Genomic DNA, 21,666 nt, shown 5'->3' on the forward strand with positions numbered 1-21,666 from the left:
ATCTGGGTTTTTTTTTTTTTTTTTTTTTTTTTTTTTTGAAAGCTGACTCATGTTACAACAGACAGAATAGTGTTAAATGAGGAAGTGAGCGGCGCCATGTTAGATTCCCCCTCCGGCAGTCAGCGACAACCACTCTGACTAACACACTGCATTTGTGCATACGCGAGTGTCACAGAGAGGATGAGAAATAAAAAGTAAAAAAGAAAAGTGTCCGAGTTGTCGTGCACGTCCACGCGCACACTTGTGAGAGCATGTACTTGCGTGTTGAACTATCGGAGCTATTGAGGCTATTTTCATTTCAGCCTCTCTGACCTTCTGGAGACATTTTACCAAAAGGGCTCTCTCGCTATTCAGAGCTCTCTGACCAGAGTCTGTCTGGCCATTTAAAGCAATTTTTTACCAAAGGCTCCTGTAGCTGTTAGGGCAGTTTTAGAAAAGGCCAGCGGGTTTCTTAGAGCTGAATCAGAAGACCAAAATAGAGGACCGAAAACAAAGAGAAACTGGACCAATCAATACAGGCCCCAATGAGGCATGAAGCAGCTGGCTGAGAGAAGCTGTGGGTGAGCACACACAAGCACACACAGTCCCAATCAAAAAGCTACACACACACACGCTTACACACACACATTTGGACTCAGGTACACAGGTATGTAAGGCTCACTGGATTGTTTCTGGGTTTTTTTTTTTACAGATTCTTTTGAAAATTGTGTTAAAGGAGCGGAACAGTTTTTTCACAATAAATTTCTGTCCTCATGCACCCAAAATATGTTGTTTTATTTTCTGCAAGAACAGTGAACAACATCACAGTTTACAGTAAACAAGATCAGGAAAAGGCTTCCATGAATAGAAAAGTGAAGAGAAAAATGACGAAGAAACACAAATGTGTTACTAGTTAGTCACGTAAAAAAAAAAAAAAAAAAAAAAAAAATATGGTGTTACAACCACAAAAAAAATATTAAATTATCCATTGTTTTATATTTTATAAACTAGAAACTGAAAATAATGAGCCCTGACTGTAGAGTACATACACACAGGCAGTCCCCTTACAATAGACACACATGTACAAGTGCACACATAGTGACTCAAGGTAAAAGCCCACTTTTAATCCACATAATCATGGAAATGATTAAAAACATCTGTTGTAACAAAGAGAATAAAGCCAATACACGGTGCTGCACTGTGATTGACTCAGCACCTGTGACACCGTTTCTTTGTGTCCAACTCGACTGTGCTGAGCCACTGCACTCACACTACACAACACAAAGGGGTTACAGCTTCCAGACCCTACTGGAAACAAGTTGTAGCAGCCAATCTTACCCACTCAGCATTGCTGCTGAGTAGATAATTGGTTGCCAGTTGCCCTCCTTGACAAGAGTTGCGCAATGAAGAGGGCTGATCCCAGGCAAACAGACGACCACCTGTTTGAAAAACCTTCCTTCGGGAGCAGGTAGCGTTTCATTAGGACTGGCCTTATTCAACCCTTCAGCAGCTTAATGCTGACAGCCATCACAGGATTCAGCTGCTATTCTGACTTCACCTCCTTACACAATCTACGGCCTCCTGCCCACCACCTGCTATCAGACCAGACTGCAAATCCTGTTCAGTCCACTGAGGTTATTATCATCTCAGCCTGGTAGTTTCAACAATTTTGCATTCATTATATTGTGCTCTTCACCGCCTACCTATAGCTTCAGGAAGTGATGTCGCTAAATGTTCGAAAATCTTGTGAGGCATTTCTTCCTACTCAGTGCAGCCGTCACACAGTACAGTATGTGTGCGATGGCCTGCAGAGAGTGCTCTGTCTGATTGCACTCGGGGCACGGATCAGACTGAATAAAAAGTGGCAGATCTTCAGCAGAGTGAATCAGCACATTTCAGCTTTTCCAATTTACTCTAGACTTGGGACTATCCTTTTTACTTTGGGCATGTCTTTTCTTCCACATGGCTTTGTTCGAAAAAAAGGTTTCGCTTCTTTGTTTCTTGCACTCCGTCTTTCTGTTGGGACACTTCCTTAATTACTTTGCACATAAAGACTGAATCTGAAACATGAAATATGAACTACTGTACTATATCTGATGCCACTTTTTAACCGAGTTACTCAGTAGGTGAAATGTTCATAATAGCTACAGCACCAAAGTCCTGACTTACTTATGATGCTTTTAGCTAATAGGTCAAAAAAAAAAGGGTAAAGCTCTGCCTTACTGGAAGCACCAATATTCATGGTTTTCCACCTCCAATCCTAAATAAGCTTTATTGCTATACTATGTGTGTTTACTGAAAAACTGCAAAGAGAGCCAGGAGCACTGGTGCTGAAGATGGACAGAGCCGGCTATATGGCAAGTGAGAGAGCAGTGCTGGATCATAACCAGCCTCAGACCAAAGAAGCCTATGTTCCCTTATGTCTGACAGTAGGGGTGAGGAATATGACAATATATACTTTTGAGACAATATACATTTGACAAGTAAGATCTCTGGTTAAAACATTTATGCAATTGAAGCTACTGCTACCTAGAAACAATAGCTCCCTCAGTCCAAGAAAACTGTACACAACAGCACTGTAAGGGACCTAGAACGGCCAGGAATATTATTTCTAATTGGCTGATTAAGGACGCTGGTTGTTGTGTTCAGGTGCCTGAACCTGCAGCGGCTAAATGGAAGTCATCTATCAATAGTTTTATTGTTTACAGCTGTGCTTTTCCTATGGCGACCAATCAAAATATCTGAGTGACTCTTATAATTGATTTTGATTCCATGATTAGTCTAAATCTGTTGTTAAAATCTTCTTTTGACAGCAACTCAAGTATATATCCAAGACAGGATGTGGGCTTTTTGTGTTCCATAATAAAAGATCAACTACATCACATGGTATGGGACCTGCTGCTCTGTGGTACTGTATCCAAGTTTTTCCTTGCATTATAGTGGATATAACATCTGATAATATCATCACTTTTTGTAAACATGTACTACAATACATTCAGCATCCTTCAACTCCACACTCCTCTGCTCTGCTCTTCTCCAGAGTTTACAACTTTGTCACAAAATTTAATAAACTTTTCACAGCCCTTGAGCACTTTTATTTAACCCCCCCCCAAAAAAAACGAGCCTGTGCAACAAATCTAGCAACTCTTTGAGCAGACATCAGCTACTTCCCTCGGGTGCTTTCATCAGCCAGCAGTTCTTCTGTCCACTTTACAGCTGCTAGGTATGCAAGCTAGGAGCCAGGTTCAGTTAACCGAGCTGGCAGTAAACATACATTTTTGTGTGAGCCAGTGCGATGAACCACCAGCCTCTAGTCACAATTGTTTCCCTTCTTCACCACCCACACACAACTAATTGGAAGGCATTTCTTGGCTAAATTTAAAAGTAATTAAAAAGCTAATTGTTAATTTTATTCGCCCTCTTTTGTTTTCTTAAACTGCTTCCTATGCTTTCTGTCTGGATCTCATAAATAGAACAAATGTCAATCTAAACAGATGTCCACAGAGAACAAAACGAACACACTAGCACTGTTTAACGTTATCAGCGTTAGCTTAAATGAAAGCACATGATGATACTATATATATGACAGAAACATTTCCCTCTTTTTTGCTCCTTCTTTCCCTCTTCTCTTTTGTGTTTCTTGCTAACTGGCAGCCTTTAAATTAGGTTTACTTTGAAATAACATTGACGCGGTTACCGCTAGCTAAATACGCCATGAAATACGCAAATACGCACGGTCAGATCAAACCTTCGCACAGGTGCGGACTGAAATATTTGCATCAAACAAGGGGGTTCCAGCAGAAAAAGGGCAGCCATTTTTTTTTTATCTTGGCTTCTTATTCTGTATAACACCTATTTAAATGTTCAGCTGTTGTTAATTTATATATTACATAAATTACTTATAAACCCGAAACTATAGAGAAAAAACATAGCATGTTTTTTTCTGGCCACCTACAGTTTACGGCCCTTCCACTAATATTCTCCTAGACATTATTTTTGTGTGCCAGTGCTGTAGTAACTAAAGCAATTCAGATATATATATAAAATTGAAGTTTACGTTAAAAGTATGTTGCTCATATCACTGCTTTTATTGCTTTCTAAGGCAAGATCTTCCTTAATATATTTGTTTACACATCAAACATGTTCAATTCTATCATAAATCATTTGTTCACCTCACAACTTGGTTAATGATCAAAAAATGTATTAATATACATCACTACCAATGAATAGCCAATATGTGCTCTCTGATTGGCTCGCATTAGCACAGCAATAGTGACGGCAGGCTTTAGCAAACGCCAGTGTTCACACCATAACCTCGTATGTGACTGTCAGAGGATGCAGCAGCTGAGAGTGAAAAATGATTATGTTTCCCATCGTGTTATGTCTGTGCTGTCTGTGGTCACACATGACTCTCACAAAATTGCTACAACAGCTGTAGGTGGCCTATTTGATATTATTTGCAAATGTTAGCTTTGTCGCTACCTTTGGCTTTTGCATTTTAGTGGTTACCTTTCTGTCTGGATGCTGTGGTTTATTGTGAGCACGGAATTAGATAAAGCCTTATGTATTTCTGTGGTTGTGTGTCTCTCTGTGTTTCTGTGATATGAAGGGCTAAAATGAAAACAAAGAAAAAATCCTGTCTAATAATAATGCTCCAAGGTCTCCACAGATCGTTATAGACATACATATTATTGTTAAATTGTGAGTGCGTGTCGGAGTAAATGTCTTCTTGGCATAATGTATGGTTGGCATAATGTGCTGCTGAGCTCCCCGTTGTAATTTTTCAACTTGTTAGCCAGGATGGTCAACACAAGCACTTAATTCATTATAAGCTATAATCAGCGTGGTGCCTTGAGACAGAGCAGGCAGGCTAGGACGTTTAGAGGAGAAATCCAGATCAAGAGGGAGAGACTTAAGTACTGTTATTTATTTCTAGCCACCAAGCACAAAGTCTGTTATTTAAGATCCCTAATCAATTAGTTTGTTGATTAATTCATTGAGCAAATATAAAGTCGAAAATGTTAAAAAAAAAAAGGCATTCTTCCAATCTTCAACTTGGCTTGTTTTTTTCCAACAAACGGACCAAAACCAAAAGCTGTTCAATGTACAATGACATAAAACAGTAAATGATCATATTTAAGAATCTTAAAGCAGAAAATATTTGACATTATTTGCTTTATGAATTACTAACATGGTTATTGGTCTTTCAAAATTCTTCATCCTTAGTTCATGGATCAATTAATTTGTGCCAATTCACTAATGGATGAAACCGTTCAGGATTATTGTAGGCTACACATTAAATTAACATTCAAAATGAAACAATTAATTTTTATTAATCAATTAGTGGCTTGACAGAAAATAAATACAACTATTTTGATAATCAGTTAATTATATGTGTAATTCTTCAATCAAAAAAGCAAAGTCTTTGCTGCAGCAGCTTCGAAAATACATGTGCTTTTTTCTCTTATATTATTGTGGACTAAATATATTTGGATTTTGACTGTTTGTCGAACACAACAAGACATTTGAAGGCATCACCTCAGGCTCCGAGAGAACCAAAAACAATCTACAGATTTATTGATAATGGAAACGATCATTATCGTAGCTCTAATGAACACACAGACACAACACACACTTTCTTTTTGCCTGTGTGTTCTGTCGGAGAGTGCACTCAGTTTGACCCCCTGTGAATAATGGCTAACTTTTAAGGCAGATGCTTTGAATTGCCATCAAACTGTGCGAGCAGATTTACTGAAAGAAATAGCGTGAAAGTAATGAACTTAAAGCCACTAACGACTCATTTGGTTCTTTATGGAACCGGCAGGACCCCTGAAGCAGCACGTATTGCACAACAGAACGATAAAGAAGATCCTAGCTTAAAGTGTGCGCTGTCCACACAGCTGCTTCCACGCAACGATTATTCCCCACACATCTTCTTCTCCATGCACATCTACAGTTAATCTCTCTATTTCAATATTATATATTTCATTAACTTGTATCGGCCCCTACGTTCATATCTGTCTGTCATTCCTGTGTCTTTGTTGTGGCAAAAAATAGAAAAAAATAAATAAAAATGTTGCTCTGTGTGCAAGTGAAATGTGATTTGGAGTTGATTATTTGATTGCAGGGTGCTTCTGACTTGCTCATTTCAATGCATCAGAAGCTTCTCCCTGTTGCCATGGAGATGATTATCTTTCATAACTGACACATCCCGCCCCCTCCTCATATTTGATTCAACAACCCAGGGTTGTAACTGTTTAAAACAGCAAGACATTCATTAATGCAGAAAATACTCTAATTAGCCCTTTTTTTGACAGCATGATAGAGCTAGATTAGGTAGGTTTTTTTCCTGTTTTCTTTTTTTTTTACGGAGACAGAACTCAAATGAGGCTTGGAATAGTCAAATGAGTTACTGGAAGAGTTTGTCAGTAGCAATATTCTTTAAGATTACAGATGCAATCTTAATCTGTCCTCTATCTCTCCTTAAATGCCTCGTTCGCTACCATAATGCCTGCTGCTCATATCTGATGGCCGTGTTGTGCTTAATAACAAGGCGCGACTGCAGGAGGGAGGGGTACGTTGGGAGATAAACAAATTAACAAAGCTATTCGCAGGCCCCGCAGCACCAGGGGGGTATGGGAGGAGAGGAGCGAGGGCAGTTAAGACAGAGAGGAGGCCTGCCTTAGCTAATCACAACAGGGGGCATACAGTGCGCCGCAATCACTTAGGCACAGCATTATCTCCGCAATCACGCATCCTCCTATTATTGTGCTAATTGGAAACCTTAATTTGAGACATAACATTATTGCCTCATCATTTTGCCATGTTACTTTTCCACCAAATTAATAAACATGTAACTTGCACAAAGAGATTAAAAGGACTGGCAGATATCTGAGGTGGGTACAGAACTGTCCAAAAAAAAAATTGCAGCAAATCATCAACGTCAAATGTGTTTATTGAACTCTGACCCTCGCTGTTACACTATACCGGTCATGGCAAACATCCACTAAGCATGTGAGAGCTCCGTTACGCGCTGAGCCACGGACGAGCATGATGAGAAGTTTGAAGTTTTGGCTGAGCGTCATGAGAAGAGATGAAGACCAAATGTAACAGCTGCTCTACCATGATTTTTTTCTCCGAGGAGGAGAAGCATCTCCGGCATTCTGAAACGTTGGGCTCTAGCTTGGCACGACTATAAAGGAACATGTCATTTTTTTATGTTGCAAATGTCTTAATTCAGGAAGAGGCATCCGCAGTATCCGAGGAGAGATAATACACAATAAAGTTACCTACTTACAAGTTGTGGCTGTTAATGAAAATGCTAATGACTTTTTTTTGTTTCATGTCAAACTTATCTCGTTTTAGATTAATCCACTCATCATTTGGTCTTTAAATGTAAGAAAAAATTAGCAGTTATAGCTAACCAAAACTCCAAAACCCTGAAGATGTTTACCTTACATTGACATTAAACAAAGAAAAGTATAACATCGTCATATTGAGGAGCTGAAAATACGGGAATATTTGGTATTTGAGCCTGACAATGTATCACTGGCAAATAGACAAATGGTTCCAGCGCTGCTTATATGACTTGGGTCTTATAAAAAGAAAATATGTTAGATACATGAATAATATATAAAAATGAAATGAGAAATGTTTTTTCATTTGCTGAGAAACTTGTTCAGTAGGAAAATAATATTAAATATGTCCAAATTAACAACTGCCTGGCAAAGTTCAGTAGACTAACCTCCAGGAGCTGATTGTCATTGGAATAAAGAATAATTCATTATCATATTTTTAACACTGCTTGAATGAGATAATGAATTCTGTTTCTTATTATAATGACTATGATAGTAAGAATTCATATTCATTAGAACCTGATTTAATGAGAGACAGACTCAAAATCAATAAAAATCAGCATGGCTGTTATTTGATGAGGATGAAAAAGAGCAAAACTACTGGGGGAGAAATATTTTTTTTTCTCTTCCTGTGAGTGGCTGTTAATGAATTCGTTAAAATGAGTCATTATGTAATGAGGGAACCTAATCATCTGGTGGCCTGTGTCTCAACCTCTCCCCCTAGACAAAGACATTAAGACCACGACCACTTTAATCTTGCCATTTGGATATCTTTGATGTACAGGGCTAACGTATCATCCGTGCTTATACATCCCATACGTCTTGGCGGCCGCCGCCACGGCGATGTCAACATGGAGATCGATCATTGCCAAGCAGGAGTGGAGCATGACACCAATTAAAAGGTGATGTCGTCTCCGAGTCATCACTCACACTCCTCACTAATGCACTAATTACCGGGGCCGGGACATTAATGGAATAGCGCGGTTCGGCCTGGGGATTAATCTGCATGGATTCGCCAGTGTGCGTGTGTGATGTCTGTCTGTGATGTGTGTTCATGTGTGTGATTAATGCGAACCCCCCCCCCCCCTGCTCCGCCCGTGACCTTGAGCACCACCATAGGAGGGGAATGAACCGGCTGGGTGGAGGGTTGGGATATCTGGCGGTGGGGGGAAGACGATGTGCTGAGGTGGAGGGCCGGGCCAAGGTTGACGATGACTGCAGATCAGACTGCAGATCAACCCCTGAAACTTTCTTGATTTTAAAGATGCAAATGAGTTACTAAATTAGTATGACTCCTTAAAACTGGACTTCATCTGTGTTCATAAGTGGATCAGGAAAATGCTCAGTACTAGTCAGTGGTGGAGGAAGTATACACTGCTACTAATGTGATTTGTGATTAAAAAAAATATAAAGTAAAACATTAAAGAAGCAAATAAAAAAAAAACATAAAAACTGCATGGAAAATTAAGTCATAAGTTGGATTGATTAATAAATAAGTTACAAGGCTTAAAAACAGTTTTAAAAGTAACAAGGTGTTTTGTTTGTGAGCCAGCCAACAATGAATGAGTTAGTACTTCCTGGTTGTGCGTATTCATCACGGAATAATGGCCAGTTTTGTGCTTTAGTCAAGGAGAGCTAATTTACAATCCAGACTTTCCTACAGAGGATCACTCTAAGATACATAACCTGCTGTGTTTAAAGCCAACTCCCTCAGAGTAAGTAGTAGTAGTACATTTTCAGAAGTCCCGCTTTGATCCCTATCGATCTGCTCTCCTCTACTACTGTGTTTTTCTGGTTCTTGTATATTTTACCCCTTTGTTTACGTATTTTTTATTGATTCTTTTTTAATTAATTAGGCAGTGTCTTGACAATCCTCCCAATTAACTGCCCCCTCTAGCCATCTGTATTGAAAATGTTGAGCAAACAAAAGCAGATCTTCCTGTGAGGCTACGCATGGCGCCGTGCTCGAGGGGTTGACCCGTGCCGTGACTCACCGATGACGTAGGTGAGCAGCAGGGCCAGGGTGAGGGTGAGGAGCGATGCAGACAGGGCTGTGCACTTCCAGTTGCAGCAGCGGTGAGGCTTGTTGAAGGTAAACAGTGGTCTGGTCACGCTGCTCCGCGGGAGAGGCCTGGGTGGAGGGGAGTACACCGTCCCGGAGGTCAGGGGGTAACCCTGCCCCGCCCCTGACAGTAGAGCCGAGGACCCAGAGCCCTGCTTGAACAGGAAGTGTCTGCGGGGGGAAACACAAAGAAGGAATTTAATGACTGTTCGATAATCCCCTCCTCCTTTAGTGAATGTTGTTATGCCTGTTAACCATATCAGAAATGCTTCATTGATCCCGGTGGGGAAAATTAATTAATTGTTAGTTGTTCCATTTAGAATACAAATAGGCCCATATGTAAACATAGAGAAGTTATAAGAAAATTGAAATAATTATGTTAAATGTGTGCTACAATATATAACAACAATTAATGTGTAAAATAGAAATAAGAAAAATTAGAAAATATGTATAATACAATATTAAACAATGGTGTAAATAATGTGATTGCTGTAAGTGGGATCTATAATTAAGTGTTTCAAATGCAGGGACGCTGTGAATACCAATATTACTTAAATTATACAGTATAAATACAGCATTAACGGCAAAATAAATAGTATTGCACAGTTGATTGATTGCAAAAGTCATTGGACAGTTAAGTCAGTTTAGCTCCACAGCATTTTTCTTCTATTGACAGTAGAGCTACTTTGTCCTAACAGGGGGCCTATAATAAATGTGAGGAAAAATATAAGAATCATATTTAGTTCCCTGTCTGGCTAATTAGCTTACTTGTTAAAAATACATTTGTTTCCTTCGGAATGGCTGGAAAACCCTTCAGGGTTTCATGGTTGTCTGTATCCATCAACTAGTCATGTTGAAGGTTACATCCATGTTCGCCATAAATGTCAGTTGTTAATCATTTCTATCCCATTGAACAGTTTTATGAAATTTTCTGACTAAGCATATGAATTCTGTAGTTATGGCCCAAAAACCTGTTTTGTGAGGTCACAGTGACCTTTGACCATTCTAATCAGTTTATCCTTGATTCCAAGTAGACAGTTGTGCCAAATTTGAAGAAAGTCGCTCAGGACGTCCCTGAGGTATCGCATTCATGGGAACGAATGGACGGACAGACAACCTGAACACTAAATGCCTCTGGCCATAACACCACCCTTCCTTTTCTTTCCATAGTATTATGATTATTACTCAGAGGAGTTGAGTAAAAGGACAATTAACTGCCGTCCTGATCTTAAGAAGAGGGAGCCACTGCCCACGGTGTGTCCACAAAAACTACCTGCCACCTCTGGGACCACTTTCTGACTTATTAAGTAGATATATAGTGAATTTTGAAACAATATATTACTGAAGGACAGTGCTTTAATCCTTCACCAATTAGCTCAGCATGGACATCATCTTAATTGAGCTATCTAGCATCTTATTCTGATTCTATTTATAATAATCTGCACTCAGTGGAGTTCAGCCTCGCTCCGTAGTACGCCTGACTGAAACTCATTTAACGGGCCCCCAAGGTGGTGAGATATTAGAGGAGACCCCCTCTTTTTCTAAATGACACATAAAGGTGAGGATTCAAATATGACACACAGGATGGACTGCTCTGCTTTACCACTTTATGGAGATACAGTCCTCTGAAAACCTCACCTGTTGAAAAAGCTCTCAGTACTGTCTCAAACTAAGCCCTTCACATCCCACATGTTTGGCTGCATTTGCGTGCTTTTAATTTAAGTGGTCTCTTAAACTTGCAGGCGACGCATCGTCAAAGATTAATCCCGAAAGCTAAAATCAAGGAAGAAAAGTAGCCTAAGGAAACCCCTAAGCGCTACGACTTTACTTGCAATTTATATTATGTCCCAGCACAAATTCTTTCTTCGTGGTGAGCAATATATGTGACAATTTTAAAAACAGCAGACATTATTCATCGTTAGTGCACTATAGCCAGTTTAAACAATAGAAAACCATCCTCCGACAAAACGCTATACATATTACACCCACCGCACACTTTAGATAATGTATTAGCCGCAGAATAGGAGATGATAACATCTCATCCAGTCAAAGTCCCTCATCAGAGACAGATGCCAAAAATTTGTACCTCTCTGGTGCAACATGATGAGCAGCTACTGTAATGCAGAGCAGCACTGATATGAAAGAGAATGAGAAAACCCCGGCAGCCAAGGATCAATGGCGTACCTATTCCTTTTTTGACTCATCAAAGCGACTGCTTAAGTTATACGGCTGTATTAGTTAAACGAAGACGAGGCTCATTTTCATTAGGAAAAAGAGCGTGTTAGATGGGGGACGATGATAGGAGAGTAAGCTGAAGGGCAATTAATCTAGGTAGCATTTCATCTCGATTGCGTTTGGATAATGGAGGACAAGGGTTGGACTGTGTCAGATGAGGAAGCAGAAATATTGGGGGTTTCGGAAATTATGCAATTTGGAAAAAAGTAATCTGGGCTGGCAATTTTAAAGAAGTTCCAGCTTCTTCTGGCCATTTTGACTTCCATCAAAAAAGGAACAAAGACTGCTGGTGTGGGGAAACAAAGGCTCAGAAGCAAAAAAGAAGTTATGATTCGTTGTTTGTGTTTTTCTTCTGCAGTGTGTGTGTGTATGTGTGTGTGTATTTTCCATAACAAAAAATAAAAAAAGCTCCTGGAGCTCCTGGAATTCTCAGACAAGCAATGATTGCCTTAGGTTACCTTGTGCTCTCTGAGGGTTAATACCGGCTGAGAGTGTGATATGTTGGGGCAGACACGCAGCTTGCCAGAGTGTTATTCCATCCGCGCGGGCGAAGGGTGTGAGGTCACAGGCTGCTGGTAGGGCCGAGGTCTCTGAAGGGCCCTCGGAGGACAGGCCATTAAAGTGGGGCCAGACAGCAGACTGACAAGCAGCGACGCCGGACACAAGACCGCCTCGTCCGTTTGCCCTCATGCACGGCAAAAACACATCCGTCTTCCTGTGTCATTTAGTCTCACACTCGGCCTTGAGGACGGATTCTTCTTAAAAAACAAAGAGCCAAATTCTGCCGGTGGGGAGAGATTGTTCTAGAAACCGGTTTCGGTATCATGTTGCATGAAAGAATAAAGCCGATTGAAGCACTTGTGTCATGCAAATCACAAGAAAATGATTGAAACATTTGCATAGGAAACTGGTGAAATGATCTTAAGGCGCGGCCAGACAAGGTTATTTCGTTTTGAGGACGTTTTGAACACAGAAGCACTTAACAGTGTTTAAAGGAAAACGTACATTAGAGCAATATTTTAAAAGAGGAAAAAAGAGGAAGAATTAAAACAATTAAAGTAGAAGAAAAGTTTCAGTGCATTAAAAACATTCCAACAGATCTTTTTAAATCAAATGTTTATTTTTCAGGACTCAAAAATTTACTTAATTTGGGGTATGATGAATATTTTATTTGCCTATTAACTAAAATTCTTTCTTTTAAGATGAATATTTTATTTGCCTATTAACTAAAATTCTTTCTTTTAAGATGAATATTTTATTTGCCTATTAACTAAAATTCTTTCTTTTAAGATGAATATTTTATTTGCCTATTAACTAAAATTCTTTCTTTTAAGATGAATATTTTGATTTGCCTTATAACTAAAGTTCTTTTAAGATCTTATTTTGATTTGCCTTATAACTAAAGTTCTTTCTTATTGTGCGTCTTTAGCCTCTGTCTTTTTGTGTGTTTCTCTCTTTCCATGACCCTATGGCTGAGTTTAAAGAGAGAGTCAGATGACATCCATCCTTCACTGTCCCCCCCCCCACCCTCCTCTGTCTTGTCTCCATCCACCCATCCAGCGTCTACTGAAAGCTGTGAGTCAGATTGGGGACACAAGAGGCTGCACATGGAGCAACACCTAAGGGTTAATGGCAGTTCAACTCTGAAAGGCCACAAATACATTTAGGACACACACACACACACACACACACACACACACACACACACACACACACACACACACACACACACACACACACACATATAGAGAGACATAGCTCTGCTCCGAGATTCCCACACAAGACAGGCATACACAAAAAGATGTCAAATGCGGGTGAGCATTCTCACATTTTGGACACCGGTGCACAGGTCGTGTCCGCTGTGGTGCTTTTTATTGCTCTGCTGAAGGTGGATCAGTGCAAAGGGGATCAGAATCCGGCTGAAGAAATTGCATTTGTCAACGCGCAGTGGAACTCTATTCTTCTTGTGCGATGCTTTTAAAAAAAAAAAAAAAAAAACGCTTCACTGTTCTTCCCCGGCTGCCTGCCTTTGATCTCCTCAGACAATATCCAGGGGCGACGCCCAGGAAGCTCTGAATTCATATCAGAGGGCAGATTTCCCCGAGACGGGAAGAAAATGAGAGTTCCCTCTCTCCAGGAGGTCGGTGTCTACGGCCCAAGGGCTGTCTCTACCTGTGTGTGATTGACTGTGTGTGTTTGTGTGGGTGGAGTTCTACGTGCACGCAGCACAGGTAAATGCAGACACACCGCACTTGTGTGTGTATAAAAGTTGATTTCGGTGTGTGCGTGAGCACATTCACAGCTTGTGATTCAAAGTAGTCTCACTTCTTAGAGCTAGGAGGAGGGGGAGAAGGAAGGGCATCAGTCGATATATTACAGTTCCAACATTTGTTATGCCTCTTAACACAACCAGCGTGAGACCCAGTCAGATATATTGAACTTCCATATCTGCATCCTTCCACTCACACAAGCCGGCCTCTCCGGAAACATAACGGATGCACGTCTGAAAAGGAAATCTATGCGCACTTCAAACAATCTTAATCTCCGCTGACGCAACGTCAATATGTTTCAATACCGATTCGTCAAATAACGCTTCCAGGAATACGGAAGTGTACTTGACAACAGGCGATACTAAAACAATTTCGGTTTAAGGTCACAGCGTCGCCTATAATTATTCCGTCGGCATGATCCCCCATGTCAAGTTTGTAAATACTTGATAAATCTTTAATCCCACGCCTGAGATTGAGCCCGATAGCAGCAGCGTCGGGGGGGAGAGAGCAAAAATATGAAATCATTAGATTAGCAGTGTGACAAAGGAGAGAGAGAAAGAGAGGTGCTGGAATATTAAATCCAACCCAAAAGAGTCAAGCAGTGGGGACTTTGTCTTCCCCACCGCCAAAAGCGAGATAGAATAGAGCTAATAACGTCTGAATTATGTTATGAGGTGGCACTATTCTATTGACTATGCATATGATTACATTCTATGTTTCAGAACTAATAGCGCACTATCAAATGAAACTTATTTGAGTATAAAGTCCCAAATGCAAAAATGTATCAAGACAAAAAGGGACCATCCAATATGCCGAGACACTGCGGAAATTGTGTTTTATAATCACATCTCTTTTTGGGAGAGACTTCTTTATGTTCGGCAAATATCCTGGGAACGATTTGAAACACAGAAGAAAAAAACGTGAATCATATTTACGATGGATATTAATTTGAAGCAAACACATTTAGATAAGTACTGTAATTACAACGTACTTGTGATTTTTACATTGATAGTCATGTCTGGCCAATGATTAATTTAAATTGTCACTGAATCTAATTTTATTCTTCCCTTCCTTTAAATGAGGTAAGATCTAATTATGGCCTAATGCATAACTTATTAAACCCTCTTCCTCCAGTGTGGCAGCCTGCCAATCTCATCCCTGACTCATAATACCAGAATTCAGCTGCCGCACCGAGCGCTCATTAAACATGCAAACGTATTCTTTTTGCACCTTGCTGCTCCTTCTCCGAATCAGCCTCACAAATGAGGATCTCCTAAATAATTCTCTGATCAATCATTACTTATGCAGCAAGCAAATGCTTAATTCTGTTTGATGGGACCAAAATTCCAGCAGCTCGTCTCCGAGCATTTGAGGAATGAAAAAAAGATTCTTGGGCACTACAATTGGAAGTGGAATCACATTGTGTTCCTGAAAAGTGGATTCCTGTTAGACACTGACTTATACTTTTATTTTAGGTAGTAGGAACTCAGAGACAATGGTCCCCTGGTAAATCTGTCGACAGTGGGTGGTAAGAAAATCATGAGGAGCCAAAAAGACCTGCAGAGATTCGTTACGACTTTGATGGCGTGCAAAGTCCTGTAATAATACCCCAGAGGCCTGCGTGGCGTTCCACTTACTGCTCTCTACGCGTGCACAACATGTCCTTTCTCACAAATCCTTTAGTCCAACATTCATTCTTAATCACTCTACGCTGACTTTTTTGAAATAATGAAAGTGTGCCAACCCGCACCCGAAATAATTTTCTCTAATCTAATGAGCCTCATTTGTGAGATTAAAGGAATGTCTTTAATGGAGTGACATGATGTTGAAGTGGGGTGGGTTGCCTTGAGGATGTTTTCATTTGACGGGTTTTCGTTGCAAAATCAACACATCAACCGCTTTTGTACTGAAAGCAGTTTTGGAAACAAATTCTTTAACTCTTTTTGTTCATTTGTTTGAAAAAAGAGAAAAAAACCCCACCATTTTGAAAAAACAACCTTGGAGGCACATTTGATGCGTTCCCTTACCTGGTCTCTAAGGGAATGTTGCTGTTGAGCACCCAGCTGTTGTGAAGCTGTGCCTGGTCTGTGCTCGAGCTTGTGTCTGCCCCCTGGCCGCCCTGGCTGGCCTGGCACCGCGTCGGCATGGTCTTCCTCTGCAGGCTGACCTGGGTGTAGGGCGCCGGGCGGGCACACGTGCAGGCGTGGGGCGGCGGGGGAGGCGGGGGCAGCGGGCGGAACGTGAACTGACCACCTGGACTGCTGGGCAGCTCTGCGTGGAGACAGACAGAGGGGAGGTGCAGGGGAAGGAGGCGAGATAGGGAGGGGAGGAGGAGGGGGAGGAAATAAACAGAGCTTTATTAGGAGCGCAGTGCCATAAATTACAAACAAAAGTGGCATGTTGGTTGACAGTTTATTGTTATTACACTGATTGAGGGACATAAATCAGCTCGGAAACGGCTCCTGTCCAGTGCCTTCCCTTCCTACCTGCTCTGATACACTTCCAGCCTCCCTATAAATAGGTTCTTGGCTGGCTGCAACATTGAGCAGTCTTTAAAGAGCTAACAGCTCTGGCTTAATCTGCAGCCGGCAGCCCAAACTACCCATGTGATGTTTATTATGAGATCTGTAGCTCGACGGAATGAGCTAGCCAGCTGTAACTCCCTCACACTGGTAACCTCGGGGTCTAGCTGGAGCTCTCTCAATCCATCATTTATCACTCCCTTTCCCTATAACTCTCCCTTTCGCCCAGTCTCTTCCTCCCTGCTGCTTTCTCTCTCCATTCAGTATGTCTTCCAAAAAGCGAGAGTGGACTAATTACAGTGCTGCCAACAGAAATGTGCGCGCATATGTTTGTTTAATGTGTGAACGCCCGTCTAAGTGTGCGATTGCAGATTATAATTTATTTAGCTCCATGTGTGCATGCACCTGTGTGTATGTGTTGGTATGTATTCATGAGCGTACACGTAGACTGTATATGAGAAGAGGTCGTAGTCACCGTGATGTCACCCATTGGTTTTTCAACCGCGGTTTTGACAGCTGCTTTCCAAATCGCACACTTTCTCTTTTTACTTTAAGTACATACTGCAGCTGCCCCTACTAAGTACGTACTGTTGCATGCAGTATGCATTCATTTGCAACATGCAACGTCCTGATTACATGCACCTTGCACTATGACCCTCTTGCTCATGAATCTACTGTGCAAAGGATTGTGGGTCCGAAAAGCCAGAAAAGCATGCTGGTTTGCATACTGCTATATGCGACTGGATGCAGAAGAACATCACAATATTTTTTGCACACTGCATTTGACATACTATGTAATTGGACATAGTACATTTTTTTCTGGCATACTAGATAGTATTAGTAGTATTGAAATTGGAACCCACAGCAAGACTAGAGTTTGTTATTCTGGCAGTTGCCATCTTTTTGTTTTTTTGCAACCAGAAGTGACACAAGAGGTTGATACTACCGGTAAGTACTTTTTCATTTTAGCCTAACAGAAAGGTTACAATTTACTTTTCCTGAACCCAGAACTCACTGTGAAAGGGTTAAACTTGTAAGAAAAAAATACTTGCAGACTCTACAATGCTTTGGTAGAGACCTGTCAATCACAACGTAGTCACGCCCTAAAACATACCATGCTTTATGGTCTATTTTGCTCTAAATGGGATCAGAATTTACTAAATTAACATTGTGCTTTATTGAAGAAGACTTGAATCTAGAGATTGAGATCATAAACTCATGTTTACAATTTTTACAATGTTTACTGACGTAATAACTCAAGTGAGAAGTAGGGTCATTCTCTTATAGACTTCTAAACAATCTGACCAGTTGTAAGGGAGAGGAGAGTCCAGTATCTGTAAGACAGACAGTATTGGCCCCAACCTCTATTTGCTGCCAGAATGTCAGCAATAATTTAGTATCTAGAAATGTAACCCACCTGGGAGATCAGACAGTCTTCCCAAAACAACTGTAAGTATTACACAGACAACATCCGAGAACACATTTTGGGATTCTTTTTGGATAAAAACTGACAAAACTAAAGAATGAAATAATCATGTTTCAGTCTTTTGCCAGCATACACACCATATTACTGCTCTTCAACCACCATTATGTCTTAAATTGAAGCAACATCTTTTCCCGAATATTGCGGGGAAACGGTTATGGAGCGCGTTATCGTCAACATTTCCGTGGCAGTAAATCTGCAGTGAGATTCTTTAAACAATGTTAAAAAATCATATTGCTCTGATCTCCTCACACTAAATTATTGTTTGCCTTTTGCACAGACATGTGAGCCAGTGCAACGTGTCATATCCGCCCAATGTTCGCTGACATGCCACATAGCACATCAGGTTTTATGACTCTCAGTTGCTGGTAATTCACATTTGCAAGATGTATAATGTAGCAGTGTGTTGTATGAATGCTGTGGCAGGACAGGAGCTGTTCTGTAAATATGCCTATAATCATTTCCACAGTCATACTTCCATGATGCCATCTGTCCGGCTGAAATGACATTGTGAAGATTGTTAAAGTAGCAGTTATGACGTTTCCTCTGCTTGTGCGTATATATATCTGCATATTTGTTCTTCCAAAAGTACTCAGTCAATTCTTTGAAAATGCTTTTTGAGCAGATGACAAGTTTCTCATCTTCCAAAAAACACATTGCTGGTTACTGATCTTCCAACATGGCCGAAATTGCCACATCTCCAAAGCATGCAATAAAACATTTGTCTCCGCTCATCTGCATGCCGACACAATGAAATCATCTCTTCCTTACTCGTGCCAAGCCATTACTCACGTTGCGCCTTTATTTCATGATTTCATGGAAACACGAAGGGGGCTGGGGGGGGGGGGGGGGGGGGGTTCTAACTGAATGTTGTCCTCCTGCCATTGGTGTTTATTGCTCCGGGCCATCTGTGATGAGGCACATTTCACACTCACGCATACAATTTGATATTTTTAGCATGTTTAACATGTTTCTATTGAATAGCAACAGCTGAGACGTGTAGTTTGTGAACGTTCAAAGCCAGCGGATGTGTCATATTTATACACTCGTCCCCGCAATACACAGCGGCCTATGTGAACCTTGATAACTGATTTTCTCCTGAGACAACACAGTGTATAATACTGCGTCGTACTGTACAGAAATACAACCCTGCTTGTCTTGGCGCTACTTCAAACGATTTCAGCAGCTAATCAGAGTGAGTCCATGGGAGACCTGGTAAAATGACAGGGAACGTATTTGTGTCATCACCTGGAGGTGGTGTTTAGTCTAAACTAATGAATTTGGAAAATGGAAGCTATTTTTGTCAGTGCCACCTCTGAGCATTAAAAATGACATTCTTAGGGAAAACTGACAGAATATATTTTTAGTGTCCTGTGTCATTGTAATGCATCAGGAGCTTGAAAGTGGCGCTTCATTTTTTTTAGCAGTTTATCTGATTCCTCAGTTACTAGGAGTCCTTTGAGTCCAGCCAGAAATCCCCTGCTTACAGGCTTTTTTTTATATACAGCAGATGTTTTAAGCATTTGTTAACAAAAAAAAAAAAAAAAAAACATGTATTTTTTCAACCAAATAAAACACACATGCAGTGCATTCCCAGAGCTGGGCACTCGAGTGGGAAACTTGCACCTCGGACTTGACTTCATCTCTGTTATTCAGAAATTGCAAAGTCATTGTGAACATTTCTGCCAAAAACAAAAGTTTGATTTCAACAACGCTGACAAATTCTCTGACGCATCACAGCGTGAACCCTTTAGGTGTGTCACCCAATCGAAACACGTCAAAGGCGGTGCCAACTCTTAAATGCTAATGCTTGCTCTAGATGCTGCCGGCACTGGACGCGCTCAGAGCCTTTGCTTCAGTAAAATAATCTGTAACACACTGTAAAAACACATCTTAAAGTCCGTATGGTAAAGCTCTGAAAATGCTGGATACTCGATTCCCATAATGCCACACAATAGCATCTTTTTTTAATTACTTACTTCCCTTGCCTGGTATATGCCCACATCTTTGAAAAAAAAGCCACCTACCAGTTTGAAATGGAATAATAAATACAATAAATAAATAAATAAGTAAATAAATAAATAACGAGAGAAGAGAGAGAGAGAAAGAATGAGGACGTAATTAATCTGCTGAGACATTTCTTGAAATAGCTGTATAGTTTGAGTCAGACGCACAAACATGTCTGTGCATTCCAAATATTCCTACAATGGAAAAGAATTGAGAAAAATGAGAAATGCTTTTCAACCCAAATGGCACGCAATTGTTTTGAAACTAAACTAATAAATCTAAATGATTTCTCTTATGCTTCTTCAGTCTCAAATGACTACTAGTTCATTATCAATTTTGACTGTTTAGAAAACCTGCGGCCCTCTGTGTAAAAAGGGGCCGCAACTTCACTTTTCTGTGTTTGTGTTTTCTGGCGAGGCAAGAGCCGAGAGAGTGAGTGTAGAGTGGACAGGAGGGGAGGAAAAAGGACAAGGAGAGAGGGCCAGGGGAGAATGTAATCTTGGTGAGTAGGGTGACACAGGGGCCCGAGCTGCCAGATGGTGCTTTGGAGGGCTTAGCTAAGGCAGCTTTTGGTCTCCACTCCCAAAGATCCACAGACTGACTTAACTCCACTGTTCTCACACAAACGCACAAATGGCAGAAAAACACTCGCTGGCTCCCTCTCTCCTGTCGCGCTCCTCCACACAGAGTCACATCAAACACGCGAGCTGCAATGCTATGTTAGATAGTAGACGACACCTAAATAGGCCCTGCGATGTAGGGCATCGGCCATGCAGTATTTGGCGGGGCTAGCCGGTAATTCAAAAAACATCACACCAACTCTGCGGGGAGTAGATAGAGGCCAGAGGAGGGGGCCATTACAGTTTTAGATGACACTCGTGACAGTGTAGTACATCCTCTGCCCTGGGGTTCCTCTCGAGACTAAGCCCTCCAGAAGAGACACATTTGGAAAGTCGCTTATGATGTTTTTTTTTTCCTGGAATCATCAGCTTTTGGTTACATAAGCGAGATACGAGGGAAAGCGTTTTATAGCCAGCGGAAGGGAGATCTGAGGGGGATTTACTTGGAAATGTAACAGGTAACAGGTATTTGGGCCAGGTATTAAAAATGCATTACAGTAGGTGAGATGGAGCTAAAATAGAACAGGCATTAAGTATTTATGACAATTTAGGCAGTTAAAGCCAAGTCATACTAATTCCATGAGAGAAGAGCCTAGCAAAACATGACTCAGACACACACACACACACACACACACACACATAGTCGTGTCTTCATGACTTTTGGGAACGTTACATTGACTAAGATTAATTTCCTGGAGAGTCACCCAAACGCTAACCATACTGGCTACAAGCCTTACCCTAACACCTAGCCTACCCTTAACCTTCACCTAACCTAAACCAAGTCTTCCCCCTTAAATTGAACAATTTACATGAAGGGGACTGTGATTTTGTCCCTATAAGGAAGGCAAGTCCCCACAATGTGACTGCAATAATAGATGTCCCCACAATTCTTTAAAACACACACACACACACACACACACATAATAATGGCTGTGTGTGTAATGTGTTAGCTGTCATGATGGTACAATTCTCTAAAGGAGGGATATTTAAAAAGCTGGTATAAAACTGTGTGAATACAAAAGGAATCACATGAGCATAAATAATCGTGTTCGTGAACTCTCGTCATGCACGTCATTAAAATGTGCCAGTTCAGTTGGGAAGTAGCTGGCAGATGTTCAGCGGTACCTGTGCAT

General features: G+C 40.9%; 1 protein-coding gene across 1 annotated transcript in view; it reads right to left on the reverse strand.

Moving 5' to 3' along the window:
- tenm1 (teneurin transmembrane protein 1) overlaps nucleotides 1–21,666 on the reverse strand; it is a 152,215-nt gene that overhangs the window by 96,345 nt on the left and 34,204 nt on the right. The window contains exons 4-5 of the mRNA XM_054598175.1: nucleotides 15,929–16,172; nucleotides 9,329–9,567 (exon numbers count right to left, since the gene is read on the reverse strand). Of these exons, the coding sequence (XP_054454150.1) occupies nucleotides 9,329–9,567; nucleotides 15,929–16,172 (483 nt within the window). The remainder of the gene's footprint in view (nucleotides 1–9,328; nucleotides 9,568–15,928; nucleotides 16,173–21,666) is intronic.

The sequence above is a fragment of the Anoplopoma fimbria genome, chromosome 4, assembly GCF_027596085.1.
Source record: "Anoplopoma fimbria isolate UVic2021 breed Golden Eagle Sablefish chromosome 4, Afim_UVic_2022, whole genome shotgun sequence".
Classification (NCBI taxonomy): domain Eukaryota; kingdom Metazoa; phylum Chordata; class Actinopteri; order Perciformes; family Anoplopomatidae; genus Anoplopoma; species Anoplopoma fimbria.